General features: G+C 39.4%; 2 protein-coding genes across 3 annotated transcripts in view; one reads left to right on the plus strand and one right to left on the minus strand.

Annotated features, from left to right (window-relative positions):
* Positions 1-14,307, plus strand: part of tp53bp2 (tumor protein p53 binding protein 2) — an 82,591-nt gene extending 68,284 nt beyond the window's left edge. The window contains exons 14-20 of one of the 2 annotated variants that reach the window (XR_004412838.1): positions 858-995; positions 1,761-1,894; positions 5,123-5,289; positions 5,922-6,121; positions 7,775-8,221; positions 12,502-12,504; positions 14,296-14,307. Coding sequence is in view for 1 of the 2 variants with exons in the window: in XM_033025482.1 (XP_032881373.1) it covers positions 858-995; positions 1,761-1,894; positions 5,123-5,289; positions 5,922-6,121; positions 7,775-7,816 (681 nt within the window). In the remaining variant the exon portion in view is untranslated. Of the gene's footprint in view, positions 1-857; positions 996-1,760; positions 1,895-5,122; positions 5,290-5,921; positions 6,122-7,774; positions 9,158-12,501; positions 12,505-14,295 lie in introns of those variants that run through there. The other variant, XM_033025482.1, reaches the window with a different exon arrangement.
* A 711-nt stretch (positions 14,308-15,018) lies between these two features.
* The window catches only part of LOC116976011 (calpain-2 catalytic subunit-like), a 68,104-nt gene continuing 66,595 nt past the window's right edge, over positions 15,019-16,527 (minus strand). Inside the window, exon 21 of the mRNA XM_033025484.1 lies at positions 15,019-16,069. Within this exon, the coding sequence (XP_032881375.1) occupies positions 16,046-16,069 (24 nt within the window). The 3' untranslated portion in view covers positions 15,019-16,045. The remainder of the gene's footprint in view (positions 16,070-16,527) is intronic.

The raw sequence follows: 16,527 nt of genomic DNA on the forward strand, positions 1-16,527 counted from the left end.
TCTTTACTGAGCCATGGATTTAAATTCCATTACCGCCATTTAAATTTTCCGACTTCAAAATGATGCAGTAAGTAAAATTGCTGCTCCACATTGACCTGGGTTGGATTTTGACCTGCATTTGTGGAGTTTTCATGGTCTTTCTGTGACTGCATGAGTATTCTTCAGGTCCTTTAGATTTCTCCCGCATCTGAAAGACATACAAATGTCCCCTTGTAGGTTGTCCCTGATAAGTGAGAGAATCCTGGGGGAGTTGAGTGGAAGGTGGATGGAATAAAATAGGATTGGTGTGGAAATAATGCAAATGGATGCTTGTTGGATGACATTGGCTCAATGGTCCAATAGGCCAGTTTCTTTGCTATGTGATTCTACAATCGATGATGGTTCAGGATTGAATGAAGCTGTGAGGCTTCAGGAGGCTAAAGATAGAATGGGAAAGGAAACGGGAAAACTAATGTGGACAAGTATGAAGTTGTGAGGTGGTTCCCTTATTTAACTATCATTTATTTATGGATTGTGTCACAGTTGAACCCAGTCCTTTACTCCCTTTGTGTTCATTGCCTTCCCCACATGCTTCCAGTAGGAATTACTGCATAACATACATCTGGGATACTGAGGCATCTTCTGTTGCCCTACCAAAGTCAAGAATCAAACCCGGCACCTTCCTGACCTATATAGTTGAATTGCTCAAATGTCATTCTCACCCACCTTTCTAGTGCATTGGTTCCTTAAAGAACTTTTAATACTTTGCATTTGATATGGCTTTTATTACTTTCGTTATGATAAACATTACTGGTTAGTTCTGAACAGATTATTTAGCAGCTCGCATCCTAATATTTATTTACATTTTGTTGCTTTAGGGAAAGAGAACGAATTTGAAGAAGTTGGGGTCAGAGCGCATAGGTCATGGTATGAGAGTGAAGTTCAATCCTCTTGCCCTGCTGCTTGATTCTTCCCTGGAAGGTGAATTTGATTTAGTCCAACGCATTATCTATGAGGTACGTTCAAACCTTTAATGTAACTTGATATCTAGCCTTTCTGCATCATTGTCTAGTTTTACTGACCTTGCTGGATAGTTTTTAAATATAAATGATGTGTGTCCTGATAGATTGAGCGTGCAAAAAACAATATATTTTTTTAATCATTTGTGCGCCAAATCGTGTGTCTTTTCGTCCAAATCGTTTATTACGTGAATGAATCTGCATTACTTGGCAGGCCAAAATAACACACTGTTTGCAGTTCAAACCCAAAAGACCCTGAATGAACTAAATTACATTATTTTAATTTGATTTTTCTTGAATAGTTTTCTAATGTGAATAATGTGTTAAACTATCATAGAGCAAGAACAGCAAACTAAATTCTGGAGGAACTTGGTCGGTGGGTCAGAGAATAGTTGATCTTTCAGGTTGAAACCCTGCATCAGCTCAGAGTTCTCCCAGCATATTGTTTCTTGCTCCAGGTTCCACCATCTGCAATCTCTTGTACCTCCTAACAAGAAGCTTAATATCCTTAAACAATGGGCCATTGTCCAGAAGCAAGGGGGCCATTTACAATTGTACTGATAACTTCCAGTTTGCATTATTTTATACCAAGTACATTCAAGAATAATGTTCCTGAAAATTGCATGCTTCCCAATTCCTAATTGAATCATTTAAGTTATCCAGCTTACCATGCTTATAATAACAATGAATTCTGACCCAACAGCTTGAACATTTGCATCATGAAGCTTTTTTTTTTGCCTTGTAACTTGAATGTTTTTATAGGTGGAGGACCCCAGCCAATCAAACGATGAGGGAATCACAGCGCTACATAATGCTGTGTGTGCAGGCCACACAGAAATAGTGAAGTTCTTGGTACAGTTTGGAGTAAATGTTAATGCAGCAGATAGTGATGGGTGGTAAGTTATACAACAATTATGTTTGTCGTCTGTTGTACTTTTGCATTCCAAATCTACCAAACTTTATACAAAATGCCGTTGCAAATGCTTTCACAGCACAGGAGAGAATTATTTTTTAATTCTATAATCTAATTTTGTTGCATTTTAATTTTATTATTTTCTTAATTTCCTAAATCATGAAATATTTATCTTAAGTTGTATTCATCATCTGGGGTTTGCTGTTATTCTTCACAGTTTCTGACATTATTTTGATTTCAATTTTCACAATAGTCTGATCTGGATTGCTTTTAGATAGAAACATAGAAAATAGGTGCAGGTGTAGGCCATTCGGCCCTTCGAGCCTGCACCGCCATTCAATATGATCATGGCTGATCATCCAACTCAGTATCCTGTACCTGCCTTCTCTCCATACCCCCTGATCCCTTTAGCCACAAGGGCCACATCTCCCTCTTAAATATAGCCAATGAACTGGCCTCAACTACTTTCTGTGGCAGAGAATTCCAGAGATTCACCACTCTCTGTGTGAAAAATGTTTTTCTCATCTTGGTCCTAAAAGATTTCCCCCTTATCCTTAAACTGTGACCCCTTGTTCTGGACTTCCCCAACATCGGGAACAATCTTCCTGCATCTAGCCTATCCAACCCCTTAAGAATTTTGTAAGTTTCTATAAGATCCCCCCTCAATCTTCTAAATTCTAGCGAGTACAAGCCGAGTCTATTCAGTCTTTCTTCATAAGAAAGTCCTGACATCCCAGGAATCAGTCTGGTGAACCTTCTCTGTACTCCCTCTATGGCAAGAATGTCTTTCCTCAGATTAGGAGACCAAAACTGTACACAATACTCCAGGTGTGGTCTCACCAAGACCCTGTACAACTGCAGTAGAACCTCCCTGCTCCTATACTCAAATACTTTTGCTATGAATGCTAACTCTTAACTCCCCTTCTTTTTATTGCTTTGATGTTATTTCCATGGCCTCACCTGATCCTGCTTACGTGGTCAAGATTCCTCCTCGTGTTTCTACTGCCCACAATACACTGGGCACAGGGGTGGCACAGCGTAGAGTTGCTGCTGCCTTACAGCGCCAGAGACCCGGTTTCGATCCTGACCATGGATCCTGCTTTCTGTACGGAGTTTGTACATTCTCTCTGTGACTGTGTGGGCTTTCTCCAGGTGCTCAAGTTTCCTCCCACATGGGATGATGTTCATATTTTTCAGGGTTGTAACATTGAACCTTCTTTGTTCGAGAGCAGTGTGAAGCTTTTTGTATGTAGGGTTAATCCTGATATATATTTTTTAATGATGTGTTATGATACTACTCCACCTGGTGGCACAGTGGAAAACTGAGGCAGATTGTTATTGAAAGCTGAATTGTTGGAATATCTCGAGGCTTGGAGCTTGTCACCTTTTGTAAACAAGTACTACAACCCCTGTTTCCCACAACTAATAATAAATAGGATAGTTTCCAATAATAATTATAGTGATACTTTCAAGAGAGAGCTAGATAGGGCTCTTAAAGATAGTGGAATCAGGAGATACGGGGAGAAGACAGGAACGGGGTACTGATTGTGGATGATTAGCCATGATCACATTGAATGGCGGTGCTGGCTTGAAGGGCCGAATGGCCTACTGCTGCACCTATTTCCTATTGTCTGTGATGTGTGGTGATGCTGCATTTACAGAGTTAGGATTGCAGGATGGAGCAAACAATAAGGGACACTTTTGAGCAAATGATGGAAGTCATGCAGCATGGAAACAGGCACATTGGCCCAAATTGCCCACACCAGTCAACATGTTCCATCTACACTCGTCCCACCTGCCTGCGATTGACCCATATCCCTCAAAACCTGTCCTATCCATGTACCTGTCTAAATGTTTCTTAAATATCGCAATAGCACCTGCCTCAACTACCTCCTCCAGCAGCTCGTTCTATATACCCACCACCCTTTGTGTGAAGAAGTTACCCCTCGAGTTCCTGTTAAATCTTTCCCCCCTTAGTTTAAATGATGTCCTCGGGTTCTTGATTCCCTTACTCTGGGCAAGAAACTCTGTGAGTTTACCCGATCTATTCCTCTCATGTCTTTGTACACCTCTGTAAGACCAAGCTTCATCCTCCTAACCTGCTCAACCTCTCGCTATAGCTCAGACCCTCAAGTCCTGGCATTGTAAATCTTCTCTGCACCCTTTCCAGCTGGACAACATCTTTCCTATAACAAGGTGCCCAAAACTGAACACAAAACTCTAAATGCGGCCTGGCTAACGTCAACTGCACATGACCTCCCAACTTTTATACAATGCCCTGACTGATGAAGGCCAATATGCCAAAAGCCATTTTGACCACCTAATCTACCTGTTATGCCATTTTAAACAAACGATGTACCTGTACTCCTAGATACCGATGCTCTACAACACTCCAGAGCCCTACCGTTCTCTGTGTAGGTTCTGCCCATGTCAGTGCTCCCAAATTAAACACCTCACATTTCTCTGTATTAAATTCTATCAACCATTCCTCAGCCCAACTGATCAAGATCCTGCTGCAATTTTTGACAACCATCTTCACTGTCTACAATCCCACATAATTTTGTGTCATCTGACTAGATATCTGAAGAGCTACCGCATGCAGTATTGAAAATATCAGATCATTTTGAGTATATTCCATGGCCTGGCATAAGAGCAAATGCTGCAATGTTCAGCAGGTTGGGTAGTATCTGGTAAGTTGACAATTCAGGTCTAATGCCCTTTTCCAGAAGTGTTTTCTCCCAGTTCTGACAAAGGGTCCAGGATGTGAAACTAACCATGTTTCTCTTTCCTGAAATGCTGCTTGACCTGTTGGCTGTTTGCAACATTTTATTTTTACTTCAGATATCTAACATCTGCTTTTTCCAGTTTGATATTCATTCACCTGACTATGGTAATTGGAGTATTATTTTTAAAGTTTGTGGATGACACAAAGCTTGTGTGGAGAGACCAGAGCAGCAGGGATCCTGATATAATTTATCAAAATATCCAGAAGTGACATATGCATTTTTGGGTGGAACAGTTATGAGCTGGAATATACTGCCTAAAATACGACAGGAAAAATCAAAAGCGAATTGGAGAAACACATGAAGCTATTTTGTTTTACATTATGAGGAAGAAATCGGATTAGAAAACTTTAGTTGATGACACAAAACTGCAAAGGAGATGACAAATCATTTGTAAATGTTGTCCATTTCTCTCTTTTCCTTATTAGGACTCCATTGCACTGTGCAGCCTCCTGTAATAATGTACAAGTTTGCAAGTTCCTAGTTGAATCTGGGGCTGCAGTGTTTGCCACAACCTACAGTGACCTGCAGACTGCTGCTGATAAATGTGAAGAGATGGAAGAGGGATACATCCAATGCTCACAATTTCTGTACGGTATGTGCATGTCTATACAATAGCAAAATAAAATAGCAGGACAAAATATTAGAGGACATAGCTTTATTAAAGTAAGAGGGACAAAGTTTAAAGGAGATGCGCAGGCCTAGATTTTGCACACAGTGGTGGGAGTCTGCAACACACTGCCAGGTTTGATGGTAGAGGCACATTTGTATTCAAAGAGCCCTTTAGATAGGCACATGGAAATGCAACGAATGGAGTGATGTGGATCACACGCAGGCAAAGGAGATTAGTTTAACTTGACATCTTGTTCGGTGCGGACAATGTGGGCCGAAGGGCCTGTTTCTGTGCTGTATGTTCTGTGATATAAAATGAACCTGTCCAGACCAGATGTTATTTCCATGGCCTCACCTGATCCTGAAATGCGCAGTAAGTCAGGCAGCCTCAGTGGAGTGGGAAGCAGACTGAAGATTTCAAGTAACCTTTGGTTATCCGATTATTTTTAAAATGTGTTTTGGTTGTGAGCAGAATACTCTGAACTATTGTGCTTGAAGGTATCCAGTTGTTGCCTTTGTTTCATAAATCTATTAATTATTTGAGGTCATAAGAAAAGTTGGAACAATGTCTGCTGGAAGTGGGAGATTACTGAAATAGTTATTTTCTTCCTTCAGGCGTGCAAGAGAAGATGGGTATAATGAACAGAGGCATAGTATATGCTCTATGGGATTATGAATCCCAAGCTGAAGATGAATTATCCTTTAAAGAAGGTGATTGTATGTCAGTCATCCGACGAGAGGATGAGAAGGAAATTGAATGGTGGTGGACACGGCTAAACGAAGCTGAAGGCTATGTAGCTCGCAACTTACTTGGGGTAAGTTTTTAGCATGGATAACAATGAATTATGAGAGTGGAGATACAAAAGACTGCTGATGCTGGAATATGGAACTAAATTCAAACCATTGGAGGACCTCAGCAAGTCAGGCAGCATCTGTGGTGAGAAATGGACAATTGACTTTTCGGGTCGAGAGTCATCCTCAGTCCAGAGAAAGGGTCTCCACCTAAAATTACATCTGTCCACTTCCCTCCATAAGTTTGCTTAACCTGCGGAGATCCTCCAGCAAATTATGTTTTGCTACTAAATTAGTGTGTTTAACTGCTTTGCTGCAATAGTGTTTTGATTAACTAAAAAAAAAAATGTCATAATGTGAATTAAATAATTAGCTCATACACATATTTTCTGAGAAAATAAAATCTCTGTATTTGGGTATTATTAAATATTCATTAATGGAGGCAGAATAGTAACTGGGAAACAGATTGGCAGGTTCCTCAGGAAATTGTAGAAACAAAGAACTGCAGATGTTGGTAAATACACAAAAGGACACACAGTGCTGGAGTAACTCAGCAGGTCAGGCAACATCTCTGGAGAACATGGAGAGGTGACGTTTCAGGTCAAGATCCTTCTTTAGCCTCAAGAAGGGTCTCAACCGGAAACGTCACCTATCCATGTTCTCCAGTGATGCTGCCTGACCTGCTGAGTTACTCCAGCACTGTGTATCCTTTTCCTCAAGAAATTGACTGTTAATTTTTACCTTGTGTGTCTGTCACTGACTAAACCGGCAATTAATATCAGGTTCCAAATACCTTTGAAAACAAAATGATGGCAAAGGAAGTTGGGTAAGAGTGTCCAATGGTTCATATCCAATGGTGGTGAAAGAATTGTGATATATTTTTAAATGAGGGTGATATGTATCTTGTGGAGTTTGGAGGGAATTGTGTCTCCTTCCTGTACCTTAAAGTGGGCTTTCACATGGAGCCCTGTCAAACCTCTTTTAATTACAACTCAGATCGAGACAGCGCACAAAAACAATCTCGTAGAGCAGTGGTGAATTTCTCAGACGAGTCAGTTTATTCAAGGCCTCATTGGTATATATTCTGTGAGAGAACCCAAAGTGCTTCACTGACTCACAGTAGCCAGTCATTTTATATTTTGGATCACAATGGTTAGATACAAACTTTAGCTTTTGTAAATAGTTCATCAGTGATCAATGATGCTTTGTTGTCTTTCCTCTTTGTTTTCTCTCTCCTAAAGTTAACCTTTAACTTTCCTGGTTGTTTAGGAAACCATTCTCACATTGGGTGCAATAAAATGACTTGTCTTATTTCCTGAGCAGTTTAATTGCCCTAAGTGTGGTCTACAATCTCCAATGATTATCATTACTCATCCTAACGTAGCTTTGTAATCTAAACACCTCCTGAAACTGTTTATTGCCTCTCCTATTACCTTTAAGTTAATTTCACTATGTTGACTTCTTTCCCCATCATGTATGAATGCTGTTGGGTTAAACATATTATAAACTTGCCCAATTTTCTCATAATTCCAGAAAATCTTCTATAAATTAGAATGTTGATATTCCCATGCACCAGCTACCATTTTCCTTGTCATAGATTTTGTAGGTCTGAGAGGGTGGTCTGTTAGTGTATTCTCCTGCAATTCTAATCTCACAATTTGCTTTGTATTTTACAGCTTTATCCAAGAATTAAACCAAGACAGCGAAGCCTGGCATGAAATAAATACCAGAAAACATTACAGATAACTACTATAAAACTTTGTATGTTTTTTTAAGGTAGTTGTAGCAATCCGGATCCAACAGAATGTTTGCAATAAAATGCTGATCTCCAGACTTACATGAAGGACAATTCAATTTACACTAAAGATGCTTCTATAATGAAGTTAGCTATTTCTGTTCAGTGTTAATGATCACCTAATACAAAGGGTGAACAGGGTTTTTTTTTAAAGTGTGTATTTTAATGGACAATAATAGTAGCTTAGAATATTTTAAATGGCTATGCAGACAGTAAAGATGGTTTGGGGAAAAAATCAAGCTTATTTTGTCTCCCCATGATCGCTATTTTTAAAATCAAAGTATTTGTTATTGCATTTGTTATATTTGGAGGATGTTATCCAGAAGTTGTATAAAAACAGTAATTTCTCTTTTTAATTGAAATCTGTAGAGGAAATATAAAGTAGAATATTTAGTCAGCAAATATGTGTTAGTTTTAACAGATACAAGCCAGGCTACAGAAAGTCGATGCCTTCGGCTTTGTAGTATTCCAACATTTTCATCTTGATATTTTACTCTTGAATATGAAGCATTGCAAAACATGCAGATAGGGTTTTGAGGGTAGTTCAAAAAAAATTAAAACATTTTTGATACTTTCCCAGATGGTCTATCAGATGAAACATAAAATTACTTTGAGGATGACTCTAGTTTGTCCCTTTTAACTCTTTTTAGCACGGGCTACTATATGTCGCCTTCATTAATGAAGAATGTCATGTATTGTTCTGATTTCTATATATTATGATAATTGCAGAAGTAATATTTTGTATTTCTCAATAAACCCAATATAAGGATTAAAATTAAGTGCAGTCTTTTTCAATATGATAAATGTAATGTCATCGTTTTAAATTATTTTCCACTTCTCTTCCGCCCATGAGAAATAGTCGGGTATCTACTTAGTATGATCCAAAACTATTAACATTGTATGTATTAATATGTTTAAGAATTACTGAACATTAACGATAAGTATTTTATTACTGGGAGTTTAATTCCTTGTATAGATCTATAAACTATGAAACACCCATGCCATTGTGTGTTGGACAACTTCTGTTTGCCCATTTTCATGAGATCTGTGATGTTACCTGTTTAATAATGTTTATGTAAGATGTATTAAATCTTGTGCCGACAACAACTACATTTTGCCCCACACTCCTGTAGAGTGATTCATTACTTAATGTGTCACCTCCTGTCTTTTGCCTAACACTAAATAATTGAGCTACAGATTCAAGCATGTTAATTTTCTTTCTTGGAAGCTGACAGCTATACCTGAATAAAAACTATGAATTTTAGGTTTTAACCTATTTCTTTTAAAAATTTCAAGACAAGGTTTTTTTTTTAAAGGACAGCTAAATAAGATTGAAAGAAAACTAGTATGATGACCACTGCAGCAAGGGACCATGCCATGAAAATTCATTGCAGAAAAGTATTTAAGGGTATATCAAAAATGTAAACGTTTTGCAGTTTATATTTGTCGGGTGTGTCATTCAGCTCCTCAACCCGGTTAAATCATTCAAATAATAGTTGATCGGCACGGCACCTCTGTTCCAATTCTCTCCAGAGATGCTGCCTGTCCCGCTGAGTTACTCCGACATTTTGTGTCTACCCTCTATTCCAATTGCCTGCTTTGAGTGCATCTATTAACCATTAAACAATTATACATACTTTAACACGAACTACAAAAGCTGGTTTTCCAAAAAAAAAAAACAGTGCTGGAATAACTCAGCAGGTCAGACAGCAATTTTGGACAACATGGGTAGGTGATGTTTCGGACCGGGACCCTTCTTCAGACTCATCAAAAACTCTCAGTCTCAGTTTTGAGGCTCTTAATTGATTTGGGCTGAACATCATTTTGGTGAAAGACTAAAAGATATGCAAGATCCAAGAAATGCTGCATGGCCTCTAAACCGATGTGAAGTAGAGAAAAAAGTTTTATTTACACTGTCTAATCCTATAATTGTTTTAAACACCCAGAGCATGTCATCCCATTGCATTCTATATTGTAGAGAGTACAAATCTAGACTATGCAATTGGATCTTGCAAATTGTAATCCAGCCTTTTCCCTAAAGTCTGGTTTCTTTCTGACAGTCCTTCCAACGCTATCATGTCCTGTTTGCGGTGCAATGCTCAGAACCGGCGCGACCGACATCGCAGCGGCCTCTGCAGTATGTCTGGTTTGTTTTTTTTTGTTTGTCCCGTTGAGGGTATAGTTTGTAGTGGGCTTTTAAATGTGTATGTGTGGGGGGTGGGTAGGGGAAACTTTTAAATCTCTTTCCTGCATGGGGACCCGACCTTTTCCTTGTCGGGTCTCAGTTGTCGTTGGGGCCTAGCACCGTGGAGCGGCCTCCAACCGGAACGACCTGGGGGCTCAAGTCACGGAGCCGGCGGAGCTGCGGACCTACCACCGTGGAGCTGGCCGGCTTCAGAGCGTGGAGAGCTGCGGTGGCGCGCTGCTGCGACCCAACTCCGGTGGATGGTGACACCGGGAGCTCGCGGGTCCCCGGTGGGAGACTGCTTTGCGGGGAACCGGCAACGGCGACTTCTCCCGCTCGAATTGCGGGGTTGAGAGTGACCTGGAGCGGGGCCTTACATCGCCCGGCGCGGTTTTAAATGGCCGCGGACTTGCTAGCGCCCGCCGGGGGCTTTGGCTTTGACATCGGGAGAAGAACGGAGAGCAGGGGAGAAACAAGACTTTGCCTTCCATCACTGTGAGGAGGAGATTCACTGTGATGGATGTTTGTGTAAAATGTGTTGGTGTGTGCCTTGGTTCTTTTCTTGTATGGCTGCAGAAACCAAATTTCGTTTGAACCTCATGTGAGGTTCAAATGACAAATAAATGGTATTGTATTGTATTGAACTCAGTCTTCCTGAGTCTTCGAGACATGTTGGCATTGTTTGTAAATCTGCAAACCTGCCTCATTTACCAAGTGTGGGGAGGAATGAATAGTCTACAGAAGGTGGGGGTACTCTTGCTCATTTTGGTTGTAGTCAAGTCACTTTTATTTATATAGCACATTTAAAAATCAACACTCATTGGCCAAAGTGCTTTACATTGGTATAAGAAAAGTATAAAAAACAACAGTGGTTCATAGATTAAAAACAAACATCACTACATACATATAGCCCTCGCTCAGAGGACGTCAAGAAAGGCTTGGGAGTAGAGATGAGTTTTAAGTCTCGACTTAAAGGAGTCGATGGAGGGGGCAATTCTGATGGGAAGGGGGATGCTGTTCCACAGTCTAGGAGCTGCAACAGCAATGGCGCGGTCGCCCCCGAGCTTATGCCTAGACCGCGGGATGTTCAACCCCAAGTCGGCCGATCTGACGGACCTGGAGGTGGTGTGGTGGGTAAGCAGACTTTTGATGTAGGTGGGGGGCAACCCCATTGAGGGCTTTGTAGACATAAAGGAGGATCTTGAAATTTATTCGGAGCCGCACAGGGAGCCAGTGGAGAGAGACCAGGATCGGGGTGATGTGGTCCCTTTTTCGGGTGCCCGTCAGGAGTCACTGCGGTGTTTTGGACCAGTTACTGGCAGGACAGGGAAGATTGGCTGATGCCAGTGTACAGGGAGTTGCAGTAATCTAGGCGGGAGGAGATGTATGCATGATCTTTTCGAGGTCATCAAACTGGAGGAATTGTTTTATTTTAGCTATCTTCCGAAGCTGAAAGAAGCTAGCTTTTACCACGGCATTGACTTGTTTGTCAAATTTCAATGCTGAGTCAAATATCACACCACGGTTTTTGATGTGAGGTTTGGTAGTGAGGTAAGGTTTCCAAGGCTGCCTGCTATCATTTTGATTGAGTCCGAGGTAGCCGAGAAGGATGACCTCAGACTTACTCTCGTTTAGTTGGAGAAATGCCTAGGCCATCCAACACTTTATATCCTCGAGGCAGTGGATAAGGTTAAGCAGATTTGATTGGATTTTGGGCTTCAGGGGGTTGTATTAAATTTTTTCTGCCCTGCCTTCATTTGGCAGTCTGAGGAATCCCGAGTCAGTCATACCCGCCTTTCATTGCACTCACTAGGAACTAATTTTGTAAAACTGTTCCATTACGTTAATTGTGATTTTTTTTTTCATGTGTTCAAAGGAGCTTAAGGATGACAGACAAATTTTAACAAATGGACAATATTATTACTGTCTACTTTTTAAATACCTGTAAAACATGCTGATTTCTGCAGCAAAACGTTTGAAATATGCAAAGCATTTTTTAAAATCTTACAAGCTGCATGCTGCACCTGCATCACCCTTATTCTGGACACTAATTTAGCACAATCTCCTTTTACTACAAATAATGATTAGCTGTAAATTAGTATTTAATTAACAGACTAGGTTTTGGTCTGTCCATCTCCCCCCCCCCCCCCCCCCCCCCTCCAACCCAACCCCACAAAGAGCAAAGTAAAACCAATAATTTTATTTTGCACGCTGGCATCAGAATCTTTTAATTAGGATGTAAAGTGACATGTTTTGTTATATTTTTTGTTACTTCATGTTTCCATATTGAAATCTATGAGCATGAACAGGAATGCGTGTTGTGAATTTTAGGTGAGAGGTCCATCTCAAAAATGTATTTGTTTTAAGGAAATGATCACATTGTTGGTTGGTGGATTTTCTAAAAATATGTCATGTTCAGAAAGGTTGTTAATCGATGTCCAGTACTGAAAGCTAATGGTGCTCTGCCAGTATCTCTGGGGACTGTTCTTTGTTCTTTGAGTTGCTTTCAAATGTTTTTTGAAATGTAATACAGTACTAGACTAGGTGAGACCCATTGGGTCCCAGTCACACGGGGGGAGGAGAAATAGTGGGCAGGAAGGAATGCGAGTGGGGAGAGGGGGCTTGGAGAAACGACGGGGTAAGATTCATGGGGAGGGGGGGGGTATCATGGGGGAGGGGGGCAGGAGCCAGTGAGGGGAACCAGAGGGGAAGAGGCTGGCGCTGGGGGGGCGGTGCGATGGAGATCACAGCCGGCGGATCAGTAACTGGTCGCTCTCCTTCGCCGGGATCAGATTCTCCGCTTTCCGATTTGGCCGACATCTCCAGCTCCGCTACACTTCCGATCCGTCCGATAATTGTGTTCGGTTGGAGACCCTCCCCCCTATCCCACTCTCCCTCACCTTCCCCCTCCCTACTCCCCCACTCCTCACATCCCCCCTATCCCACCTCCCCCCCCCCACAATGAAAATCACGATTATTTTTTTTTTCCATGAAACCTTCCCCCAAGAATTTGATTAAAACTGAGTTTTTTTAGAAAATTGCAATTTATGTAAATGAGATTCAGGATCCCATTGTGACATCATTGTGATGTCAAACATGGCTGATGTGCAGGGCAAGTGGAAAAATGGTTTGAAAAGTGTTTTTTGTAAAGTTTAAAATGTCAATAACTTGTAAAATTATTCTGAACGAAACTTGAGTTTCTTTTACACCCCAGGACAATGGTGAATAAGGTGGGCCTAAAATTGCGCACACACATGTATGCATACAAACAAACAAGATGTGAGTTTTAGTAATATAATAATAATAGTTGGTCATGGTATTGATCGTGTCACTGGAACCATGTGTATTTATTTGTATGTATTGAAAAATACCTCTTGAAGTTAGCTAGGGCACAATAATTAGTAATAACAATGTTCAGGCATGTATCTAATTATTTAACCGTTTTATTGAATTATATTACATTAGTTTTCCCACATTAAAAGCTATGAATCCCAACTATATAAAGCAGTGATTATTATTGGGGGTAGATTAAGCAATTATTGAATTAATTAAAAATGGCAATCAAGAAAGCTAGAAATTGCTCCATTTTATCTTGTCTTGTAAGTTGACAGCTTTTTGTTTTAGTACTTTTGCCATGTCAGAAATAAACAAGTTAGACCATTGACTGTTTGACAAAATTATCTGCATGCATTATGACCCAAAAAAATCAACCGGCAAAAGATGTGTGTCATTTGCTCTTGTGCCAGAGTTACTTGTTGAATCATTTGATTTCCATTGTTGTGTATAGAGAAATGAAGGCATAAAAGGCCAGTACTAGCATCAAATTTCAATAAAAGTTACAGTGGTAATATTTGAGTAGCACTTTAACACTGTGGACAGTAATGTGTGCATGGGTGTGATATGATGGAATTTTCTCCTCAGTCTCATGTTCCTGAAATGTTCCAGTACATCAAATTAGTGGCTTTACCACTCCACTCTCAAAATCCAGTTCCATTAACTTCAAAGTGATTGTTGTATAATAGTATTTTTCAATGCTGCTTTTGCAGTTTTAAATAAGGTCGTTCGTCAGGACTCTCCAAATGAGATAGAATAGTGACAATACACTTTCAATTTTTTTTAAGATTTTTTGAATTATGCACCTCTGCAATGTAAAAAAATTAATGCAATGTTTATGCTTTTATTTTAGTGTAAAAGTATCAAAACACCAAGTATGACAGTAACTTTATGCTCTGTGTGCATTATAAGAGACCTGCTGGAAGATGAAATATACGTAATCCTATTATGACAAAACCGTTAATCTATGAGATTATATGCCATTGAATGAAGGACCAAGTGCTATATGTTTAGAGAAAAATTTAGTGCATTTGAGATATATAGGTCTGATGTTAATGGTCTAGCAGAAGATGCTGATTATCACAACAGCACCACATACTTGGGAAAACCGTTTGGAAGAGAAATACCGTGCTAAGGTAAATTTAGCTTAATGAGTATCACAGAAAAAAGCAAGACTGAAAGAAGAGTCTTGATGGCAATAAATTGTACATCCACAATTAAATTACTGTTGGGTCTCTTGCAGCACAACTCATGGTAGGTTCAAGGATACTTGCTTTCCAGTGCAAGTGCTTGAGGCAATTCAGTATAATATGAAGACGGTTAGCTTGCACTTATAAATTGAATTCCATTTTTAAGATATTCTGGTGCTTTAGAAAATAATTCTGATAACTTCTATGACAATAGTAGAAGCATCCTTAATTTGAGAGGGAAAAGCTCTTTGCTTCAGGTTTTCTTGGTGCTGTTTGTCAAGTAGAAACATCAGGATATACAGCTTCTAACACCCACATTGTTCGTAGTAGTCGTATTTTGCTTAAAATTGATGCACTTCCTGTTGCTACTATTTATGTAATGTGAGCTGGATTTCAGTCCTATTTCCCTCTGATGGTTATTCAGAAATATATTACCTGGAAGTGCATGGAGAGACTGGATTTTTTTTTTGCTAAGATTAGTCTTATGTTGAATGCCCACTGACATGGAGAATATTTGTTATTTTGTTTACTAAAGACCAAAGTCAGTAACAGAGACAAAGGAATCAAAGTCACCCATGTTCAGAATTTAATTTTAGATAGTTGTGCAAGTAAAAGCAGTTCTTAATGAAGCATACTTATTTATATTAAACACCTGTACCAAAAGCATTCAGCAAACATACAATAAAAACACCAGCTATTTAATAATAATTAGTTTTACTGTTCTGATCGGTCAAAAACATTTATGGATTTGGCTGTAGAGCAAAAGCAAGTTTTCTTTTCTTCATTTAAAGGCCAATTCAGTCAGAAAACTATAATTGCATTATAAACTGAAGGGCCTGTCCCACTTTGGCAATTTTTTAGGTGACTGCCAGCGACTAGGACAATGGAATTCACCGGTCAGCACCGGTGACAACCTACGACAGCCCAAATTGTCGCCACTGTCGGTGAAAAATTTTCAACATGTTGAAAATTTTTCGGCAGTCGCCTAAAAAATTGCATAAGTGGGACAGGCCCTTTAAATTCCAAATCATGATTCTCCTGGTATAATTTTTGTGATCTACCTGTGCCCACATTTGTAGACGGAGGTAAAATAACAAATTTGTTAAATTTTGTATCTTTTAACATTGCAGAACAAATGTGTCCCATTTATTATCTTCAATGTGGGCCATATAAATTGTGTAACATGGTAATTATGATTTAAGATGTCTTTTGGTAATATGCACAATATGATACTGATACACAGTTCTGATCAAATATCACCCAAATTTCTGTATAAAAGATTGTACAGCGAAGCATTAAAAACAAACCCTACTCCCCTCACTCTATACCCATTCATGATGCCCATTAAATTAAATATTAGGGTTCATGTTCCTTTCGTAGTTTTGAGATGTTCTTTTCTGCATCTGTTGATTGGTCAAAGCTTGGCTTGCAGCAGAGCAATATTTTAGCCCACTACCAGACACAACCACTGTTGAAAGAGAATTAGACAATTCAGTGTAAGTGAACTCTTGCAATTCATTTGTCAATAGCTTGCTTGAGCTAACAAAAGTGAAAGTATACAATAAACTTTGCAGAGCAGGAGTTCATAATTGTGCACAAACACAGCTTTTGCCTCTTATCTAAAAATACTAAATCCACATAAAAATGTCAACCTTTATTTTGAAGTAACAATCAACTAATTGCAAATATCAAAATGGGAAGGTTTTAGTCAGAATAAAAACAGGCTTTTTTTAAAATCAACTTTGAGTGACAGTTTTAAAATGTATTACTTCAGATGCTAGAAAAATAGGTCAGAAAGGGACAGAATTAATGTTTCAGGCCAAACATGCTTCACCAGATGTTGACATTTCTCTTTCTGAAGTGGTACAGCTTTTTTATTTCAAATTTAGAGAATTGATTTTTGGAAAGAAAAAACAGTTCTTAAGG

Source organism: Amblyraja radiata, chromosome 8 (genome assembly GCF_010909765.2).
Source record: "Amblyraja radiata isolate CabotCenter1 chromosome 8, sAmbRad1.1.pri, whole genome shotgun sequence".
NCBI classification, from domain to species: domain Eukaryota; kingdom Metazoa; phylum Chordata; class Chondrichthyes; order Rajiformes; family Rajidae; genus Amblyraja; species Amblyraja radiata.